The sequence below is a fragment of the Anarhichas minor genome, unplaced genomic scaffold (genome assembly GCF_050575085.1).
Source record: "Anarhichas minor isolate MPS153535 unplaced genomic scaffold, ASM5057508v1 ptg000074l, whole genome shotgun sequence".
NCBI lineage: Eukaryota > Metazoa > Chordata > Actinopteri > Perciformes > Anarhichadidae > Anarhichas > Anarhichas minor.
In genome coordinates, this window is record NW_027466520.1 from 11,292,604 (window position 1) to 11,316,416 (window position 23,813).

Genomic DNA, 23,813 nt, shown 5'->3' on the forward strand with positions numbered 1-23,813 from the left:
TGGCATGGGATTGACAATATAGGATGGGAAAAGAAAGGACAGGATAAAATAGGATAGGGATTGGGCAGTATAGAATAGGATGGGATAGGATACAATAGGAGAGGGTGGGACAGGATAGGATAAGCTCGGATTGAATGGGATAGGAGAAGAAAGGGAAGGATTGGAAAGGTTTGGTCAGGATAAAGATCTGATATGATTTTGTAATTTGCTGTACACAAGTGGAAGTTTTGGGTTAGATGAAAGCGGTGGAATCGAGGTGAAGCATTCATCAAAATCAATCACATTCTTGGGAACATTAATGTCCATATAGACAATAGCACGGCAATCTGCCCGGTAGTCTTTGGTGAACAAATGGATGGACAAAACAACCAGCATCGCTTTTGAAGTTTAAAAAGATCTAAATGGTAATGAAGACCAAGTGGCTCTGTTTAAGCCAGATTGACTTTTCATTCAGTGCTGTTCAACAGATGCCATAGGGGACAAAAGACTGAATTTGTATTTCTATTGTTCTCCGATTATGTTTCATCAAAAAAAGAAATATATAACTTAACTGTCTCACCAGCTTACCCTATTACTCATCCTAAGCCCTAGAAAAGAGGCACATGTCACCAAAACAAACAAGCAAATAAACAACAAGTGGGCTGATGTAGCCTGAAGGTTAGTGGGATGAGCGTGCTACCAGAAGGTTGGCGTTTTGAAACCATCCTCTGAATGGGCAGCGTGGCCAGGGGAAAATAAATGCCACTCTCAACTTTCGATATCAAGGAATGCTGATGTGCCCTTGAAGCAAGGCACTTAGCCCCTAAATGGTTGAATGGAGATCACCAGATGGAAGCCTGCAGCTGTACTGGCCATGTCTTACATATATGACTGCTTGACTGCAATTGGACGAAAACACTTCAGTTGTTCAGCAAAAAACAAAAACAAAAAAAGATGACTCCCCCAAAAAATGGGGGAATTAAATCATCACATGTAGATTTTGTGCTACAACAAGAGCCAAGCCTTCCTTTACTGTGGCCATGCTGTCTTATATCCAGATGTGCATCCTGATTTTCTATTTATTGTTTTGTGTCGTGGCCTGCACACAGCAAGGTCATGATATTTCTCTCACTTCACTCCGTTACCAAATTACATGCAATGTGTGTCAATAGAGTAGTGCAGGAATGAGTCCTAAAACCTTGAAATGAGTTGTCATGTTTGCACCTCCAGGACTTTGGAATAGTATTTTTGTTAGATCCCCGAAATAAGATCTGTGGTTAATGCAAGCTAAAGAGATTTTAACAATTTGTTCTCGGGCATAAGATACGTTAGTAAATCCCCCACCTCGGAATTTTTAAGTTTTAAAAAAGGTTAACAAGTGGTGAAATAAGACAACTGAACGCCATCACGCTGAGCAGTAGTCAGCATAGCGGTGGTGACGTGAAGTCATGCGATCGTGGTGTTGCTCTTTCAAAGCCTAATTTTAGCTTTTTACTTCCCATTGGCTCTTTGTCGAGGGAACCAGTGCGATGCTAACATCTGGGTAGGCCCACAACAATATGTCATGCCTGCAGCACTCTATTCCTTACAAATATACACTCAGTGGCAACGTTATTAGGTGTTACCTGTACTACCTGTATTAGGTACACCTGGACAAGGTAGTACAATCCAATATAAGTGTTCTGCCATAAAGTTGTTGATGCCTATAATGTTTATTTTGGCACTGTCACGGAGATGTTAAAACGAACACGAGTTTCCATTAACCTGTAAGGACAATGAAATGTGAGAGATTTCTATTTTAAATAACAGCTAAGTATCATTGAGGAGGTGTTGTGGAAAAACAGTGCAATTGAGTATCAAAGTAAACGTTATTTACATAGCACTCCAAACAGTAGTTACACATGTAGATTAGATAACATATTTGCTGATAGCATTTACAACGTTGGCCAATATGGTAGCGTCACACTGTCAACAAATTGTTTTAGAGGCAGGTTGACTAATTACCGCTAGTTGATGGTTTAGTGGTAAATTCCGAAAGCAAACAGACAAACTGTCTTTTAGCTTGACACAGTTGATTATCAATTGCACCCTGGTTACCAACAAACACTTGACTGTATGGTCTTACTGTAATTATAAGTGTAAAGCTCTAATATTGGGTATAGTTGTAGAGTTGACAATGCAACATCTCTATTTTGTTCTGTGAGGTATGAAAGTTTTACAAAATAAAAGAGTTAATACATATAATTGAGTTCAATATTGGTTTGTTTCTTTAAAGTGTAATATGTACAGTACATTTACAGTTCTACTATGTGTCTGTCATAGTTTGTAATTGATAAGATACTGTAGTAAAATCGTATGTTCTGCACTTTGTGTCTTATAGGTGACCCAGAGCACAACCCCGCAGCCTGTGGAGGTGTGTGTGTGCTGCCTAAGAGCCACCAGAGACAAGCTACCAAGGGGCCTCTACGCGGTCAGTGTGGCCCTTCACAGTTGTCTAGGGGGCCCAGCTCTGGCCCGGTGCAGTCAGAAAGAGCAGCAACAGTGGGCGGTGTCCACCGAGCCGATCGAGCATCGGGGGCGCTTCTGGGACACCGACCTGCACCTCAACCAGAGCCTATTCATGGTGAGGAGATGTGGGACAGAAGCACAACATGAATGGTGATGATACTGCAACAATTCAGAAATCTGAAAAAGTCCACAAGGCATCCAAAATAGTAGTAAATACATTTATATGGATTTATTGAACATTTAAGATAAATGTGTCAAGAGTCATAACTTCAGTTTGTGTTTAGCTTTGTTTAAATTTTGGATTGTGGCAAAACATAAATGGCGTAATTCTAAAAAAAAAATACATTTACTATGAACTCCAAATGTTTTGTTTGCAGTCAGCATTGACATTCACAGTCAAGGTTGCAGATTTGAAAGAGAACATGCAAGAGACGCTCTATTGACACTAATGTGTTTTTATTCAACGAGGACAGAATCCGGCTGTGATTTGTGACTGTGCATTTCATTTAATAAGAATCCCTTAATTCATGATGCGTGGGGAAGCTGCTTTGAATATTTCTTTTATTTCCAGCGAAATATTAGAATAAATATAAAACATCTCTTATCTGAAAGCAATTTTGACATTAAGGGAACCTGAATTAAATCACGCTAAATTCCAATGACATGGACGAAGCCTTTGATGTGAAATTCAATGGAAGATTTTTTTGTAAAACGCAATCTTAAAAACCAACAGTCCCCTCAGATAAAAGCAAAGAATAGAACATGCTTTGCTAATATGACAGAACTCGCCACAATGTGTTTTTAGTTTTTGTATTTACCAAAGTAATTCCAAATTCCTCTTTCGGTTTCGCTTGGTTTCATCAGTTGCAGTGGAGATTGAAAGGGTTATGAGAAGTTATATTGCTGTAAAAGACGCCATATGAAAATATGCCTCACACAGCCTCTGGGTTTTTCTCCGGGGATCTCCATATGAATAAAACAACAACTTTTCAAACATGACATTTAATCCATGCATGTAAATCAAACCCAAGATCAATTATTCATTTATTTAAGGAAGTAATGTTTTATTGGAATGAAAATGTACAAATGCAGTGAAAAATTTAGTTTATTTTCTGCATGTATTTGAGCGTCTGTAACATGGTTGAGCCGGATACAAGAAGAAATGGAAAAGTTAGGCAGTATTGACTAAAATTAGTATTAGAAATCTCAACTTCCATTTCCAATGTATGGTCACAGACGAAACGTGTTTTCACATTTGCTTCTTCTGATGAAACAACACAGCAGATTACATTCGATGAAATCAATGCAAATTTCACAACCACTTTCTTAAACCTCTTGATATGAGGGAAAACATCCTCTATAGAGGCTGTACTAATCTTAAAAACCTACATACTCCTTTTGGATGGTTGATATTGACCAGTGGATTAGAGATCCCTGTTTATGTGTATTCACTGATGATGTGTGCACAGTGCGTAAGATTCACAAGAGAAACCTTAAAACAGAAGCCACTAAATCCAGTGTCCCCCCCCCCCCCCCCCCCCATATAGTTTTGTACAGGCTGAGAAAGGGCTTCTTCAGTGTTCTGATGGCAACTCTAAAGGCCTTAGCCGGAGCATTTAGCACATGTGGACACTGCCAATGTGCTAGTGGGCGTATTCACTGAGCGAGAGCATCCTGATAATATTGTCTGCAGCTCCCATCAAACATAAAGGACGGGGTAAAAACTGGCATGAACTGAATGCGGACCTGGGATCTGATTCAGAGGTAAAAAAGGTTTAAGTACGGCATGGTAAATGCCTCGTGTCACTCTTCCTTACCTCCTCTCCTCCCCAAACCCTCGGCTGTGCTTTATAGACAAACCTGTTGTTGTTGTCCCCATTGATAGTCTCAGACAAATCTGATCAGCGTTTCCACCACTATCAGGATTGGCTTGGATGTTTTCTCTCTCTCTCTCTCTCTCTCCCTCCCTCCCTCTTGCCCACACTGTAGCGTGCGATTTTAGGAGTGCTTGCAGTGCCTTCGAAGAGGAAATGAGGAATTAGTGATGGTAAGAGGAAGCCAGGAGCTTATTTTCCTTTCCTCTCTCTCTCTCCTTCTTTTTTTTTTCAATCACCCTTTGCTTTGTGCGTCTGGGTTTGGATTTAGACAGAAACAGTGCAGTTCAGTTGGAGATGTCTTGGATTTGCTGGCAAGTGGGAGCACACAAGAGGAGTCGGGCCCACGGTCTTTGTGCACCGAATGGGAATAGGCATAAGATTCCACATTTTATTATTAAAGGGGGAAGAAGAAGGACTCAGGAAGAAAATTGAAAAAAAGATAAAAGGTCAGAGGAAGTGATTTTGGAGATCTTTGATATATATATATTTTATTTTTTTATTTTTATTTTTATTTTTTATTTTTTTTAAATTAAAATATTTTGTCCTATGTTGTGATCATTGAGGAAGGAGGTTTAGTCATTTGACAAAGAACTATAATAATAATATGTCGTCCCTTCTTTTGTGGACACATGTACTCTCTTTTTACAACTGAGAAGACATCAGTCTGTTGGTTTAAGCAGCTCCCCTAGCTAACACAGGAAGTGAGAAGACCTCTGAAGCACATCATCCAGCCTCACAAACCTCACAGCATACACATATATGCAAACAAGCGCACGTCTCCCTCACACATATGCACTCGCACACAAATGACTATTTATGCAGGTCATATTTCTTACAGCAAATTAATAATATGAAATATCCTCAATATCCATAATCCGTGATATTATGCCATAAATTTGTGTCCTGAGTCAGACACTACTACCCATCATTTCACAGGTGCATACCAAAAGCAGATTATCAGGGATGGGTGGGAGGGATACACATGATTTATGTGTTAAAACAAGTCCCCTGCGTTTCCCATTACAACTAATAAAGGGATAAAATATTTCCACCCAGTGATGGATGAAGTGGCACACACCTCACTGTCAGTTCATTTTTTAAGCAAACCCACCGTTCTCTGGGTAAATAAGAATGTTTGCCATCGACTGCTAACCGCTAACACTTCTTGCCTCATGCGAGATACCCTTAATATCATCAGTTTTGATTGATGGCGGCCTCACTGCATCGGATATGCAGCAACCGTCAGCTCAGAGACTACAGCGGCAATCTCAAGTTCTCCTCCACCCTGCATTTGATGCCGACAGCCTTTATCATTCCAACATCTCCTGTTAGGCAATGTGCCGAGTCGGACGAGAAAGAATGGCAGTTAAGAAGGTTCCTGAAAAGAAACTGGAAAAAAAGTTAAAAGAGGATTCAAGTCTAGGATGTAGATTAAGTGCCTCCCTCAGGGCTCCTGTCCTGTTTGTTACTCTGCGTGTGTTTGTTTGCCATTGGCCTCCTGGTTGTGAGCAAGTCCATGCCTGCTTAGTACTGTAGTATTGTCTGTGCCAATGTGTCGATGTGTCTGCATATGTGTGTATATGTTAATGTGTGCGCCTGTAGGCATGTGTGTTCCGGTGAGTGGAATTGTGAATTGTTGCGCCTTCCTGTGTCTGCAGATCCTACCTGCAGCCCGTGAGGTCGTCCCCTCCATGGTCCTGGTCTTCCAACTGATCGCGCTACCGGGACACAGCAGCCACATCAGCTCTGTGCTGGCTTGGGGGGCATTTCCTGTTTGCGGACCGAGCCTCGGCCTTGTCCAGGGCAGGTGCGTCAGATCAAAGTTAGCTGATGGACCTCAAGGAGTTTGTGTATATGTACATAAGTATTATAGGTTGCTAAACTACAATGCCTCTCAGCAAAACATCACATGGAGTGACACGAAATTATAGTGACCACAACCGGTTATGTGTCATTGACCCAGGTTCAAAACCCCTCTGCTCAGGGGGGAGCCCAACACACAACTGGACCAGTTCAAAAAGATTGAAGCCGTCATCTCCTCTGATCTAGACCACTGGCTGTGCAACCTGTACTTTCAGGTGTGTGTGTGTGTGCAATGACGGAAACATGTGCATGCGCGTATCTGTTGTTTTTGTTCATGTTATATTCATAATTGTGTGCAGGTATGGGTACATCATATGCTTGCGTGTGTTTTCCCCCACTCTGACCGTCCCCTATTATTTGGGAGGCAGGTTGGTGGATCTGGGTAGACGGGGTTGGATTTTGGGGGTTTTCTATGATAAAAGCAATTGGAAATTGGCCCCAGAGAGCAAACAAGAACCACATCTTTACCCAACAATTCCGGATGCATTTGAGCTGATGCATTGATTAGATTAGTAAACATCTTAATTAAATTAAAAGCCAGAACAAAGCTCTCTGGCTTGGGTTGGTCTCTTTATTTGTCCCTTCGACTGTGACATGTTGTTTACATTACTGCATTATCATCACTGCTTTCATTTCCGAGGGATGAAAATAAAGGTATTTTTGTACATCTTTGCAATAGGATGTGCAGTATTTGTACTAGGCACATTTGTGGTCTTAATTAAATTATTTTATGCCATTATGGCCCACTATGACAAACGCTAATAGTTAGCTACGTCTGCAGTTTGATCACGAACACCTGTAGTGTAATTACACATACGTGCTGTTTTCCCCAAAAACAATGGTGATGCAATGGAATGATATGAACATTACATGCTGATTACATTAACTCGAGGTTATATTAATGTTCACTGATCACTGAGACCTCAAACACACAGACAGACCCTCCCTCTTGTTTGTGGTGTTTCAGGTAAAGAGGCTCCCTTCCGGAACGTCTGGGGGACCAGAGCGCTGCATCACCCTATCAATACCCCCACCTAACCCCCGTGCCGTGTCCCAACCTGAGGTGCATCATGACCAACCGCAAGGCCAACTGCCACTCCAGCCCCAGCTCACTACCCGGCCCATTCATCCCCAGTCCCAGTTATACCCTCAACAGCAGCCGCATGCGGGCCCCAGCAGCAGAGCAGGCGAGCCCGCTGTGGTGCATTCTCACCGGGGGTCTCCTCTCCACCTGTCAGCTGATTCCGCTTGCTCTTCCTCATCTCTGCCAGGTAGGGGTCCAATGTTAAAACCCCCGACTATGCCACAGTGGGGAGAAAATGTCACCCTAATGTCACAAGCACTGGGATGAGAAGAATGGCAGGCCTCACTTACAGCAGTCCTCCACTGAGGTGAATGTGCTCCAGGGTAGGGTTGGGTGTAGAGACTTGGGCCAAGTTTGACAGACAGAAGTCAAATCAAACAAAGGTTGTTTTTTTATTAAATGCAAAAATCCAACAGACACACTGTAGCCTTAAGTGCGAGTTAAGGCAAATGTTTAAGCAGCAAGCTCAACACCGATCTTCTAACGCATTCCGATAAAGCATTTTGATAATACTTAAAAAAGTAAACAAACCCTCCTTGGCAGGATGACATGGGAAGCATTATATAAACTAATAAAAGGACAGTATCAGAACATTTTGATTTGAAGTTTCTTGTGTTTCTTTTGTTGTTAAAAAGAAACGATGAATGAATATCCGGTGCAACACATAACACTCACATGCTTATAGTACTATACCGAGCAATTCAAAAAATGAGTTTTGTAAATGAGCGGTGGGTACTTGTACTACTTTTGAACTTTTCTTAGCAGTTAGATGTTAGAATAGTAAATTATAGGAATATTAGCAGTCACTTCGTCTTACATTTACACAGTACGGCATTATTTGTATCCGTTTATTGTCTAACTAAGCTAAACTAAACAAAGCATTTTGACCTGGCAGACACATGTTGTTTTATTTCTTTATCATTACATATACGTAGATGTTCTGGCTTTAACAGACTACTTTTTGAATATGATAATGCAAACAGAAGACATTCTGATGTCTAAGTCCCATTATCCATCATGAAATGATTTTAGATAGCAGCGACTGCTTCTTGGCTCGGTGGTTAGTGTCGCTTCTCAACCAGAATGCTCTTTCTGTGTGAAGCTTGCATGTTCCTTCCTCACTTGTGCTACTTTCCTCCGGGTGCTGTCGTTCCTTCCTGCAGTCCGAAGATATGCAGGTCAGGTTTATTTGAGACTTTCCCAGGTGTGAATATGATGATGTTTCCATGTTTTATGTCTGTGATGGACTGGCGCTGCTTTGCTTTTCTTTCCATACGCCTGATATGATCCTGAATGTGTCCATCAGATGCACCGATGAACTGTTCTGATGTGGTTTCTGGTGTTCCAGGCAATTGTGGTCATACCACAATTGTAACCACATCTAGAGGTGACTAATGACCTCCTGTTAATAGCAATGAGAGTCCACTTCCTGATATTCAAAAAACAAACTATTCTTGTTTCCCACCTCAGTAATCCAACATCCTGGCCTTTGCCAGGAATCAAATCCAGGCTCATTTGGTATTGATCTACTACAAAGGCAACTGGCTAGCTTCTTTGTTATTAATACACCCCCCCCCCCCCCCCCCCCTTTTTTTTTTTCTTTCTTTTTTTTTGCACGCACAGCTCATCTTTATTTAACAGTCCTCAAAAGTTTCTGGGGTGCTCTGCTTTAAACATCACACAGGCTTTTTAATTACAAATGAGTTGTGACAGGTCTGCTGGGTAGCACCCTGGCCCATTTTAAACGTGATGCCGGCTGACAGCTTGGCAGTGTTCTCCCAGCACTGAAACATGTGGAAGAAATTGGTCTTTTACATTTCACAGCTTGTCGCTTCCTCCGCCTACTGACCTGTGACCCCCCACAGAGATCCTAACGCCCACAAGGGAAGTGTCCCCAACGCACTGACTGCCTTTCCAGAGAGAGAAAGAGAACGAGAGGGAGAGGGAGGCACTCACTATGGGAGATTTATGTTCTGCCACACAAGGCAAAAGGTACCAGGTCTCTTCAACAAACACGGCTGTGTACCTTGGCTCACACACAGACATGGACTTCAGCACACACACACACACACACACACACACACACACATTCTCGCAGCTAGCTGAGAAGGTTGCTTGGGAAGTGAACCCGATCCGTAAGTGAAATAACGGATCAAAAGGTGTCCTGCACAACACCTCATCCACGCCGATCCCTAAGCCGACCTGACGTTTGCGCCTCATTTGCATACAGATCTGTTCATTTTGCATTACCTCTGGAGCGAATTATGGCCTTCAGATGAGGAGATTACGTCAAGTTTGAAGGGGACGATCGGACGGAGAACTTTTAACCCAGCCAAAAAAATGGAAATCCAATTCAGCGAGGAGAAGAACAAATTATCCCCTTCCTCAGTCCTCTGTCAAGTCTGGGAGTTTCAGACATTTCCTTCCCATTTCATGCCTCTCTGTGTCTGATGTGTGCTGTGTGGAGATCACTTTCTCCGCGCGTGGTGTGACGCCTGGATTTTCCTCATTACCCGTTTGTCTCAGAATCGGGACAAGTATTTGGAGACCTCTTGTCACTGCGATAACGTACACACACAGCAGAGCTTGACAGTGAGACTGGAAGTTTATATTCCTGAGGCCTTAAGTTAATTAATCCCCATTGAAAAATGAGTTTGTGGTGAGGTGTCTATTACAGAACCAAACCTGACATCACAATCCAAGATAAAAAAAAAAAAAAAAAAGACAAGTTTTGATCAAGAAATCTGAAGGTTAATTTATTGCTTTAGTGCTGTTGTGTTTGCGTTGCCATTGTTGTCTTTGTGAATAATGTTTGATTGGATGATAATTATCCTGATTTACCTCAGTAGAGTGTATTTAGTAACGTAGAGATAAGCTAAAGGCACACAGGGTTAACTGACCTTTCACATTAACTGAATGATCCAGTTACATTGGGTTTGTTTGAACCCAAATGACTAATTAGATTAGCTTATTGTTTCATGATCGCTTTTAGTGGATCACTATGAGCATGCCGAGGAGTCTGCCATAACTGCATGGCTGCTTCAGTTCCCTGCCTTTTTTCCAGGACTCCTCATCGAATGTCCTCTTTGGAGCGCTGGCCTGCACATTCAGGATGCACTCCCCTCCAGGCCGGTCCCAGTCATCAGAGTTTCAAACCGCAACGTTACATCATACCGTCCCAATCAGTCGCACTCCGCATCCCGCCGATTAATTCAACAATGTCCGGATTCCAAATGGATGGATTCAACCTTTTGAATCTCGTTTGCAGAGATACTCATGTAAACCCTCACAGTGGTTGCAGTAAACAAGCCTAAAGGATTGCATGTGGGGAGCAAATACAGAGCATGTGGGACAAACAGACCCAAAGGTGACAGTGTCTTGCCTCCAAAGCACACTGAAAGTTCCCATTTCCCAGAAAAAGACAAAGACAGCCTTTGGAACATGGTCAAGACTGATTTAACTTTCAAGAGCAGCAGAACTTCACCAGGGAGAGTGAACGCGTCTTAAAAATGGCATATTGGAAAATACCAGTATGCATTGAGCGTCTGTTATTGCCATTACAATGCTGTGGATTACAAGAAAATCAACTCTTGTGTGAAGCGACACCGAGTCCTCGCCGTATCCTAGCAACCTTAACACGAGATCCGGACATGGACTCGAGGGTAATCCGTGAGTCAATGACCTCCGATCCCTCTGTAACTTCGGACCAGTCGACAGGCAATTAGGGGCCTAGGTGAGCAAGAACCGCCATCCCAGCCTGGTTGCATCTCACCGGTAACACAGCGGTGGGGTCTCGACAGTGTTGCGGCCCTCAGGCTTTTCTCTTTCCTCTGCCTTTTTTTTATTGTGTGCGAGCAGGAGAGAAAAGAGGTGTGTTGAGTTATGCAGTTGCGAGGTGCACTCATTTGTATTTCTACCCTGGAAAATGTTTGTGCATGTATGCAAGTGTCTACATATTAATATCTTTGTTTGTACGCCTTCCTGTGTGTGGGTGCGTCAATGCAGTGCGCTGGATGCATGTGTGTGTGTGTGTGTGTGTGTGTGTGTGTCTGCTGGTCTTAACACAGCTCAGAGCACGGGGGGGGATAACAAGGAGTTTGTTGTTGGCCTTGAGTGCCCGGAGAGGCTGGAGTTGTGGCAGCTCCAGCGCTCTGAGTTCACAGACGTAGCCCTTAGCTGTCGAAGCTGTCGATGCTGCCTCCGCGTTCATTCTGGTTCCACGGCGTCTGCGCATTAGCAAGTGGGGCCTTGTGTAATGAGTGTGTGTGTGTGTGTGTGGCTGTGCAGTCAAAGAAAGCATCTTTATCCACCTTAGTTCAGTTCTGTGAGTCCACGGCTGCTGTTGTTGTTGCTAATAGAGATTGTGATGTGTGTGTGTGTGTGTGTGTGTGTGTGTGTGTGTGTGTGTGTGTGTGTGTGTGTGTAAAAGCAGCTGGCTTTGCTCGGTCTCATACTGATTAAACAGCAACACACACATACTTTGCTGAAATGTGCTCAAGTGCACATATTAGCGATAAAACAATGCACTACAACTTAAATGAACAATAGCTGATTTGGATGTTTTTAAAAGTTAGATATGCCAAATGTACTGTATTTTTATTTCTGCTTGGAAACTGTGATAAACGCAAAACTGACAAAGTTCCAACATGTCGTATATTTGATACAAAGGGTCTCTGACATTCCCATCTTTGACATTTCTTCATTGGCAGTCATTTTTCAATGCACTTTCAGAGTGTGTACAAAATATTGTGTCTCGGCATTAAGATATGATTACACCGTGTTAAAAAAAATATTTGACTGATGGGAGATTATTGGTATCTTGGCACAACAGTGATTTTACAGTTATGTAATGTCATGGAAATGTAGAAATATAAATTATTTCATCCCTTGACGAGAACAAATATAACCTTATTACCTTGTAACTGTAGGCACTCCACCTGTTTACCAGCAAAGCGCTGGTAATTAAAATCTACATCTGTGTTAGGATGAAATCTGATTTCAGACTCGCTTAAAAATAGCAGTGAGCAGACTCTTCCTGCCATTTAAGCTGTCAGAAGGATTCCTGATGTGTCGCCTATATTTAAGTTATTATCACTGATATATTTAATCCCGCAGCGAGAAAAAAAATTATCATCGCAGAGGTTTCCATATGCATCATATAGATGTGACTGGTTCGACGGGGGGAAAAAAGTTTCACATAGTGAGATTTTTACATGTATCAAGCTAAGGTTTACTTAATTACATCCTCCAGGCAATGCAGGAACCCTTTTTTAAATTCTGTGAATGTTAATATGCTAAATAATGCAGATCTCCAACTCTTCAAGCATGAGACACACATCTGGCGGCTTACCATTTAAATTACAGCAAAAAAAAAAGAGTGAGACAGATAGAGAGAGAGGAGAAAAAAGAGGGTAAGGATGAAAAAATACTTTAAAAGTAATTTTATAAAGAAGAGAAGAATGGCTGAAAATGTATTACAACCAAACTTAATTTCTTTTTCGATTTTTCATCATTTCTAATTGCATACATTAGAGCGTTGAGGCTGGGAAGGTTCAGCTCTGAGATTGTGTGAGACAGAGATGATGTGCAGTGGGAGCCCTATAAGTCAACACTCCTACTCTCTTTAAAGAGTCAAATCAGAGTCACCAGAATACCAAAACACCTTGTACCTCAGACTGCCTCACAGTAGAACAATAAGACAACGCCAGCAACACTTCCAGTGTGTTCACAAAGACCGTTTTATTTCTTGGTACAGGTATTCTTCTTTTTTTAAGTCTGATTACAAACCTGGAATTTTTGGCATTTTAGACTTTTTTTTTTGTAATGAAACCGTACTTTTTGACTTATATTGTATAATATTGTATTTTGGTGTATTCAATTATTTATAGGATTCAGAGTGCTTTTTTTTGTCAATTATATATTTTTTAAATATTTCATCAGCAGTTGAAGTGTATACTCGTAATCATTTGGATTCCGTAATATAAATACCACTCAACCACCCTTGATCCTCACTATGATTGCCAGATGTGGTTTGCAAAGGAAAACAAACATGAACCTTTCTTTCTTTTTCACACTCAATGCATATTATTTCTTTTTTTTTTGGGGGGGATGCAGGGAAGAATTCCTCCTCGGGAGCCATTTCTGGAAACACGGGAGAGAAGAGTGATCCATGCAGGGAGAAAGCCGAGGGTGGGACTCACTACAAGGTAACGTTGGGATTCAAGGGAAAGTGTTCCCTCCCTTGCAATGATCACCCTCTCCGCTTTCCCCTTCCTTTCCCTTTTCCTCTCTGCACCCCTACACACACCTCCCTGGCTTATTATCTGAGATTTGTCAAAATACATTTCACACTAACAGGTATTTTTCAGCCTTCAAAGCCAGTTTTGATCTGCTTGACAAGCCAAAGCAGCTCAAATTCTGTGAAATCAGCAACGCCAGCCAGGGCCTCTCTTTTTTTTTTTCTTCTTCCCCAAGCTGCTCTAAACACGCCTCTTCCTGTGCTACAGAGGACTTAAGCTAAATTAATCAAAGCCTGCATGTTACCTGCCATTCTTTGAAGTGGTAATTGCAAAATGACTTTGTGTGCTGATCTGGCATTGCTGCCTCCCGGTCCGCCCCGCCATTGTGCCTCGGCTGCGGCCTTTTGTTGTCGTAATGTTATTGTTGAGGTAGTGAGAAGCCTATGAACGACATCAAGCCTCCGTCTGTCACACACACACATATATATATATATATATATATATATACATCCTCCACTCCCGCCTGAGCCTCGATCCCTTCAAGTCTTTATTCTTACTAACTTCCCTCCACTGATGTACAAGAGGCTCTCCAGACCACCATTAATCAGTGATGACCTGTTAAATAAATGAGTTTGTTGATATGAGGTTTTATTTCTCCGCAGCCTCTGTAGACTGTGTTTTTTTTCCCCTTCTCCTCTTGGCCTTTAAAACCTTGCTAACTCTGTCAAATGTCGTGGTGTGGAACCCAGTTGTCTAATGATTAAGTGGAGTGATCTCCAACCTGCACCAGCCTGGGAGCGCAGGGGATCAGATTTCAACCCTTCAACCTGCAGTGCAAGCCTAATTAAAATGAATTTTCTCCAGGCGACCACTTTGCCCACAGGGCAGGAATCCAGCTATATACGGAATCTGCTCTTAAGGTATTGCATTAAATTTATCGTAGGGAGACACCGGAGAACATTGTGGTTTATATATCTCCTGCATTTCTTTTCCTCTGTGCTTTCTTTCCCGCTCCTTTCCACCTTTTTTATTGTGATCATCACTCTGGAATCCAAGCTTGCTTTGGCAAAGATTGCCCTATGAAAACGGATGGAGCTTTTATGGGGCCCTGCCCATTTACTACTTCCTGGGCCCAGTTCATCTCGGAGGGAGAGAGAGAGAGAGAGAGAGAAAGAAAGAGAAAGACAGAGATGGAGGAGAGGAAAAGATGAAAAAAATGAAGGGAGGCAGAGTGAGACAGGGGCGGAAGAAAGCGAGAGGTTGCTTATTCCAACTGTGGATCTCATTAACATACATCAGCGAGTATTTCACAACTTCAAGCAGAAAGGCACTAAGCCCACCCAAGGGCAACACAGGCAGGGCTGACAGGGCCAGGGAAAGCAAGCCGTTAACATGTTGGCGGCTTAACAAATAATATCTGCTCCCAAGTACCTTGGTGAAATATTTAAAACCCCACTTCCTAACTCCATTTGACTGTGTTTATGACGATGAAGGTAAACGACTTGTGTGGAAAAAAAACAGTGCCAGCTGCTCAAATATCACATATTTAACGCCGCCGTCACTGTGCGCGCGTTTCCCCAAATGAACTCGACTTGAATGATGGCCTGCCGCGTGCGATTTTGCCGTCATTCACGTCTCATGTCAATTGAGGCGCGGTTGAGATATAGGAGAGGCTCCTAAAGTGCCGCGCACACTGTCACTGTCACTGTCACCGTGTGCATCCCCCAAGATAAATTCAGAGGCCTGTTTCCTGCTTTGATTACAAATGACATCCGCATGTGTTCTCCCCGATTCCTGCTCCTCACAGAAGAAGCCAATCAAGAAGACAAATAGCTGCGGCCCCAGCATGAGCGGCGGCAGCGCACCGCCTCGGCAGGCAGACAAACAGAAGATGCAGCCTTCAACGGAGAACCTCTCCACGGAGGAGATGGAGGAGTATACATTCTCCCTACAGTGAGTCTCACCACTCATTATCCTGCCTCAGTCTTGCGAAATTCGAAACGTTGGAAAGAAAGAAATAAAAAGAGAGAAGAAAAACGCGAGTGACAACGGGTTCCTGTGCCTCACAGACACAGTGATGTGCACGGCATCAAGCAGACAGACGCTGACAACAGAATGTGCCGACTGCAACACCTCCTGTATGGATGTAGTTACAGTAGCCAAGTGTCATCCAGAGTTTGCATCTGCTAGTGCTTTAATCTTGCATAGGTCATCTTTAATTATAGTTAACATAAATAAGTCACAGGCAAAGTCAATTATGTGAAAGCAGGGAATTTCTAACATCAATAAGAGCTTACATTGATGCATCATATCTCCAAACTCAAATACAGAAAAATATCTTTTTATGTTATCAAATTTTCATTTTGTCATTTGCAAAAAAAATAAAATCTGTCTTATTCACACTAATTTGGTTTGTAACAATATTACATTTAGCCTGTTACGTCACTATGAGTTTGTATTTGTTTCCTCTGCGCAACAAAATGCAACAAAGGAAGTTTGGGAAAATTTGTTTTCCCTCTCTGCCGTGGCTTACAGCATTTGATTTTAATGAGAAAAACTGGGGATGTATTAAATACAAACAAAGCAGGAGGAAAAGCATTTCAAACACCTTGGCCAAACGCGTTAAACGCAACAAGGTGCACCGCTGCGTATGCCCACGAAGCATCAAAATAGGCTAAAAGCGAAATTGCTTATTTCAACAAAAAAAGTCACAGGTATTTGTTTTTATTTGAACGTCAAATAAATTAAGGGGAGGGGATTACCACACACACACTACTACACTAGGGGGGAGAGAGAGAGAGAGAGGCAGAGAGAGGGAGCGTGTGTGTGTGTGTGTGTGTGTGTGTGTGTGTGTGTGAGGGAGACAGAAAGAGAGCTCTCCCTGGAGATTTAAAAGTACCCATGTTTCCTCATTTCTGGGAGTTGGTAATTTATAGCTGCTGGTCACATATTAAACAAGATCAGAGACTACTCCCTGACATCTTCTGAACATACTGGGGGAATTCAAATGATTACCAGCGTATCCTGCCAACAAATGACGACACTGGGACTATCTTGAGGGAGAGTGAATACAAAACGAACACAGAAACCCAGGCAGGCTGCACACAAAGGGACACAATTAAATGGTTTTCACGATTATTCATAGTGCCGCTTTTTACCTCTGAGCAGTCGCCGGGCTCCGTGAGATGAGACATTTCCGTCAGTTATAGGTACGGATTGTATTGAGTCGGAGCCCTGCCGGTTCCCTGGTGCCCTGTGAAGGTGCTGCTGCTATTGATTTTATCTTTACAAGCACACACATTACAGTATCTCTGAGCTGAGGGCTGCTTTTTTTGCCATCGCCTAATCAGAACATTAGAAAGATACGGTGCCAGTTATGGCTTTCACAGGGAAGTTAAAGCCACTGCGGTCTCAAAGCCAGACCCTCACCCGTCTCTCCCACTGTGCTGTTTGACTTGTTCTGGGATTCTCTACATTACCTGAGGACTGACAGAGACGCAGACGAAAGGAATTGCTTACGGATTTTTTTATTTTACTTGCCGTAATGATGTCATCTCCATCTCCTCTGGCACTGCTCTGTTTGTATCTTTGTGTGTGTGTGTTTATATGCATTTGTGCACGTGTGTGGGAGTGTGTTCGTGTCTGTGTGTACATCATCTCTTGACTGTGTCTGTGCACAGTGTGTGTGAGCGCAAGGAATGCCTGCGTATACATGCATTTCATGTGGGATCAGGATTCATTCTGCAGTGATTGAGGGATATTACTGCCATCTATTGAGCCACAAGAGATTGAGCTCATTGCAATTTTCATAGGGCGTCACAGTACAAATGGGCAAATCGGATGCTCATGCATTATTAAGCAAACACTTAGTAACAGTAAGATTCGGATAGTCTCGGAATCACACAAAATATTTAACACAATGCATCCAGAACGTCACAGTCAGGAGCACTTTATTCACTAAGTAGAATGAATGTAATGAAATGTATTGGAATGAAGCAGGCCGGTACAGGACCCATAGTTACTGCATAACAGCATTACATCTCATGTATGTAGCTGCAGGTGTGACCTCAAAGTTTAACTTTATGCTAAGAATGTAACCAAACCTTCTGAAAATATAAAAATGAAATATTGTTATTGTTAACTAACTGTTTATTTGCATCAAATGACATTAGTCATTAGCCAGTCACATAAAAGTTGGCACAATTCATAATAATGTTATTGTATCACTGACGCCTTTTTTCTGGCTTCAGAAAAAAGAAGAAGTACATCTTTTAAGGCTGTTTAGGTTTCTCCATTATAAGTATTTTTTACTTGTATTTAATTTCAAGTTTTTGTTTCAGTGGGGCCAGGATCAACTTCATATTTGGAGTTCGAGTATTGATTATGTTCTTTTTCAAATTATTTTAACTAAAGCTCCTGGTTGAACCTCAAAAGCTCAACTATCCCCCTAAAAGGAACTGCATGATATATGGAATCATAACAACCGTAAACCATAAATTACAATTTCAAAGACAACACAGCACACTTTTTTACTGCAGGTATTGACAATGCAAGTCAATTCCGGGCAAATAAAAATAAAAAATGGAAAAAAGCCAGGAATGATTCTTTTGAGTTGATATGCTATCTGCTATCTGTTTGAACATGCATAAAAGGCTCCCGCCGACCTTCCGTCTTATTTGATGTCTACAAATGTAATCTTAACCACCTTTTTTTCTCACAGAGTAGCGCTGAGCAAAATCAAAGCACCTGATTCAATACAGCTGTTGTAATTCGATAGGGCCAATTTAATGCTTTTGGATTGTGCGGCAACAACTTCTCGAAAAGGTAAACACACCCCGACTAAATTGATTTCACAGCTTAGAGGGTAGTACTTTAGCAGTACTTTACACTAAGTATACTCAGCACAGTGATGGGTTACTGTTGCTAGCTTGCATTTAAGCTTTACAAACATTTTGCATTTTTAAAAATAATTACTTACAACCTAACAATCACTTATCAGTTGTTGTTTTTTAGGAAAACATGTCGCTTCTATTGGTTGTTACTTATACAAAGTTTGATTTTCATGCATCCATGATTATTGCCAATTAGCTTTGTGTCTCACCAATGTCACCCAACTATTTTCTTTTTTCTTTCTCTGGTTTTGAGGAGAGAAACCTGTTTTAATCAAAGTCATTCTCACATAGCAATTAGATCTAATTAGTCCAATTATCAAGATTCTAATTACATTGAAATATACCCCCTAAATCTCATATCAATTATAGTATGTCTGACTTGTCCTGATCAGGAGACATGAAGAGAGAAAGTGACAGAGTAAAGACAAGGCTGTATGGGAGGTAGAATAAAAAAAGAGCAATCCACATCCTCCGGAGGCCAAATGACTGCAGAACTAAATCCATCTGTCCCAAAAGCTTTTATTTCAAAAGACTCTGTGGCCTTTTGGGGATAAATGTCACTTAACCTTTATTCATTTTTTTCCCCTTCATATTCAGAACTATTTTGTTACCGGCAATGATGTTATGATTAGTTACATCCTAGTGATGAGTCAAAATAAATACAGTTTTAGCATTTAGCTTTAGAGCCAAATATCAAACACTATTGTTAAATCCGTAGATGATTATAAGGTGGAAATAATTATCACCTGTGGTTGCACAGTTCCTCATATGCCAATGTGTGGCAGGCAGCAGTACACAATGACACAAACACGCACAGACCTGCACAGTATGTTATAGCGGTGCAGTATGGCGCTGTAGGTGCACCGGCAAAACACGCGTGCACACGCACACGTGCACAGCCTGTTCTTGTTGTGGAGTCAGGGAACACACTGACCTAATTTCCCCCAGTTAGCTCGCCTCGTTGGGGACCAACAATCCTCTCCGCCCGTTTCCCCCAACCGAGCCTATCAGAGCACTCACTCACTGAGTGTCTCTGTCGCTATCTTCCTGTGCCCTCCATCTGTTTTGAGTCTGCACGCTGTACATGCTCAAGTGTAAGGTTAGCAGTAAAGTCTGCCGTTACATTGTTCACGGCTACTCAGGTATCATGTGCGGGAGACGATGATAACATGCACCCTGCAGTGTCACTCCTCTTCTGAAGAAGAGCCATTTGCTATCATTGAGGGGGAGAGAGATCGGCCTCCAGTAACGGACAGAGAAAGAGAGAATAAAACACCTGAAATAACAGCTAGTTCCAGGCTGTCAATCCCCCTGCATACTGCTCCGAATCACTACTCAGTGCAAGGGTCAATCAATTCTGATGTAATGCTGGTGGGAGAGGTGGGTGGAGATGGCAGCGCGGTTCACCCCTGGGTCTCCAGTGCTTTCCTGTGCTGAAGGGGGCAGGAATGCGTGTGTGTGTGCGTGCATGCGTGCATGTGTGAAAGAGAGGGCCCCTGGCTACCGTGGCCCGAGTGCACATGTTAGGGTTTTTATGCAGCCAGACGCGCCCTGGGTCACTTCGGATCTCACAGACACACACACACACACCCATACACAACCTACGTGCTGCTTCCTTTATGGAAATCGGAGCTGTCAGCTCTGTGACAGGCTAATGTTGCAATATGATTGGTTAATCTGCAGTGATGTGGCTGTCAGTCAGAGCTGACTGTAGTCCCATTGGTGGTCTGGGTCAAATGTATGCCTTTCCCACAGACACGGAAGAGAAAGTAAGTGTGTGTGTGTGGGGGGGGGGGGGGGGCATTTGAGTGATTGCTTGCGATTTGTGCATGATTGTGTGTCTGTGTGTGTGTGTGAGACAGAGAGGTAGACCAGAGGTGACACTTCCCTCACGCTCTTCTTTTTTCATCTGTAATCACTGGTACCCCAGTCTGACATAAACATCTAAAAAAGATCAACAAACAACTCCCCAAGATCTTCAAAGTGGATTTGGGCACGCAGATACATGTAAGCTAATGCACTGTAGCGCAAACATGCACTAATGCACTCTGCCCTGTGCAAATAAATATGAACTTTTAGATACACACCGCTGACTGGCAGCTCTAACAATATAACTGACAAGCCGTAGATGTCGATGCAATCACAATCTTATTCTCACATTTGTGTGTGTATGCATGATGTCATCAGAACCTACTTTAACCAATGCCACTTCAGAACCGGAGCACGCTTGATTGAAAATTGCACTGACGCCAGTCACACATATGACATAAGAGTGACTCTGTTAAAAAACACACTGCCCAGCACAAACATGTGGCCCCTTTACGCTGTTTTCCCAGCCTCATCAGAAGTCAACAGGTTTAACACAACTGATGCCTAATCTGCTCTGTGACGCTTGGTGGCATTTCAAGTCATGTCTTTGCACAGAACAACTTTCTTCTCTGTCCATCAGCCACTTAATTGCTCTCTCCGTGCACTCATATAACACATGGTTCGTCTCGCTGGCTCGTAATTATTTCCTCTCTCCCGATGGTTCTTTCTCTACCTCGCTTTCTCTGCCTCTAATTTACTCCGTGCCGTCCTCTCCTCATTCTCTCTCCGTCTCTATCTCTCTGGTGACAGTGTCCTGCAGTTATGAGGCAAGGTCAGAGAAGTGAAATCCATTTAAATACTGATGCAACTCTCCGGAGGCCCATACTCAAGCCTCCGCAGCACTCTTCTCTGTACGCCTCACCCAAGTTGATGAATGGATGTATTACACATCTACTGGCACCATGTTTTGAGTATTTTTCTCACTGCCCACCCAAAATAAAAGTTTATAGAGAGAAAAACAACCTGTTCGTCATTGTTGAGGACTGTGGTGGTAGCTGTAGTAGCCATGTGTGTGTGTGTGTGTGTGTGTGTGTAACGGATGCCTGGGAAGTCCCTGTGTGTTTGTTGATCCCGGGTGCATCTGCATTGGAAATGTTTCCATCCTCGTTTATGGCGCACCAAGGGACCTGCCATTTCCATGTTTTAATCCCCTCTCGTGCTAAGTCAGGCGCTCCATAAAAACGCCACATGTTGCATGACGGTGAAACAGCTACCCCCATGTACACTGAAACTATTCCAAGTTGTGTGAGGAGGCCAAAACACATTCTTGCACATTCAGCAGGGATTTGTTTGGCCGGTGCAGGAGTCGCACAACTGGATTACCGCTCATCAAATTTGTGTTCTTGAATTGTGCTTTGGCTAGCTGCTTTTAAAAAACAAACAAATGTGATAACTTTTCTCTACATTTCAAATATAATTCTGTCCACGCTACCTTTTGTTTTACATAATATCTCAATCAATGCTGGAACGCAAAGACAACTCGAAAGGGTTACCGATAGGTGGCGATAAAGGCTTCCTCCAATACCAGAGAAGAAGATTCTGAGCATGCTCAGTGAGTTTCTTTTCCTTTGGCGGCGTTAACAAATAGTAAACAATATTAAAGCAATAGCTAAATATTTCTTTATGTATTTATACATTTTGATATTTGGTGCGTGGCAAAAACAAAATTTGAGTCAAAATCGACACCTTTGAACGGTGTTTTCAAAAATATCCGTTTCAGTGATTTAAAACTCTACTTGCGTTTGGATGAGAGAGGCCATAGAGGAAAACATCTGTTTTAAAGAAGACCTGTACATGTGTAGACAGGGCCTAAAAGGTTTGCCTTTAAACAATGCATATCAGTGTAGACTGGTGACAGCTAGCCTGGCTCTGTCCAACAGTAGCGAAATCCTCATATCCTCACCTCTAAGCTATTGTATTAACACATTTGTTGAAGCCATTTAAATAAAGTATAAATGAGGGGGTCATATGCTGGACTATTTCTTGATTCAGTACTTCCTGTCTTATCTTTGCCAACCAACTAGACTCCAGGAAGTTACTGCTAAGCGAATGGTTGCAACAATCACATGCCAAATTATTGATCATAAGCAAAAGAGTAGCAATTAGTATTTTTATCTGAGTCGATTACATATAGTGGATCATTTTGATGGTCATTACTTTACCATGTCATCCTCCAGAATGCACAACCCCAAGTTTTGGTTGCCCACATAAAATGCCCCACATGCAGCCCTCAATCACCACCATGGCACTGATGTGAACGTTTCTTTCCAGTCCACTTAGATCCTCCATCGCATTGTAAAAATGAGCTGCCAACTATTAGTCAAACATGGATTTCTAATTTAGTGGAACATTTCTTTTTTTCCCCTGCTTCTGAACATGCTCTCCTCCACTCCCTGTCAGCTGCAAATAATTTGGAGAATTTGGTGGTGCATCCTTTTTTTTAATTTTTTATGACATAATGACTGACTCCAGTTCTGCAGCTGAGTCACTACTCCATAATTCTCTTTTGACTACACCCTGAATACCTGCCATTGTGGTCCCATTTTGTCAATGAAAGTCATTTATATGTATTTTTGCTTTGCCAGAGTCTCTGTAAAGAGCTGTGTTATAAAGGTAATTGTCCTTGGAACAAATAAAATTAAAAGAGAGAGAGACAGAGCATGCACAAAGTTAAATCTGAGGCATTTTTTTCTGTCTTTTTGTCTATTTTTTTTTCAGTATAAATAAAACTTTTCACAAGATGATATAAAAAAGGACTCAATTATCTAAAAGCCTTGCAGGCATATACTGCTGCTTTGTTCAACTTGTTTTTATGCACACACACACATTCAAGGTGCTTTGGAAAACGATACCAGCTTAGCAACCAATGATTATCATTTAATACATCTTGTGGGAGCGGGTTTCTTTGTGATTTCCACTTTGTGAGGTTTCATAGCTTCCTGTATTATATTTGCCCCACCTGTGCAAAGCCCCGCTAACATGCCAATCATTACGTAAGCATATGTGCTTCTGCGTCAATGCAATAAATAGGCAGTTAAAGTTTCTACTGTGGGAATTACTGTAGCATCTGTACATGATTTATAAACTTGGATTGGCATTCATAGTGTGCATTTGTTCATGTTTATGCAACACAGAGTTGACTAGAAAGGTGCAATCAGTAGAGTGCAGTTCTCCGCCAGGTGCGTCTCCAGCGACCACTGCTGTAGTGTTTGACGTTGGGCTGTCACTGAAAGTTCTTTTCTGTTGATTAATCTATTAACTATTTTACAGATGATTCCAAACGATTCATTTTCCTTTAAATATTTACATTTTATTTCAGTTTATTTTATTTTCACAAACAATATGTCATTGAATAATGTAGCACAAGAAACTGAGATTTATATATTAAAGTGCAAAACTGTAGGTTGATGTCGATGTGCGACTGTACGTGCAAAAAAAATATGCTCCCCATATTCGTACAGTTTGGAGTGTGGGGAAGCCTGATATAATAAAATGATTCTCT

General features: G+C 42.1%; 1 protein-coding gene across 1 annotated transcript in view; it reads left to right on the plus strand.

The window, feature by feature from the left end:
• Positions 1-23,813, plus strand: part of ofcc1 (orofacial cleft 1 candidate 1) — a 79,927-nt gene that overhangs the window by 21,574 nt on the left and 34,540 nt on the right. The window contains exons 12-17 of the mRNA XM_076080892.1: positions 2,360-2,602; positions 6,023-6,171; positions 6,328-6,442; positions 7,195-7,498; positions 13,426-13,517; positions 15,358-15,503. Coding sequence (XP_075937007.1) covers positions 2,360-2,602; positions 6,023-6,171; positions 6,328-6,442; positions 7,195-7,498; positions 13,426-13,517; positions 15,358-15,503 — 1,049 coding nt within the window. The remainder of the gene's footprint in view (positions 1-2,359; positions 2,603-6,022; positions 6,172-6,327; positions 6,443-7,194; positions 7,499-13,425; positions 13,518-15,357; positions 15,504-23,813) is intronic.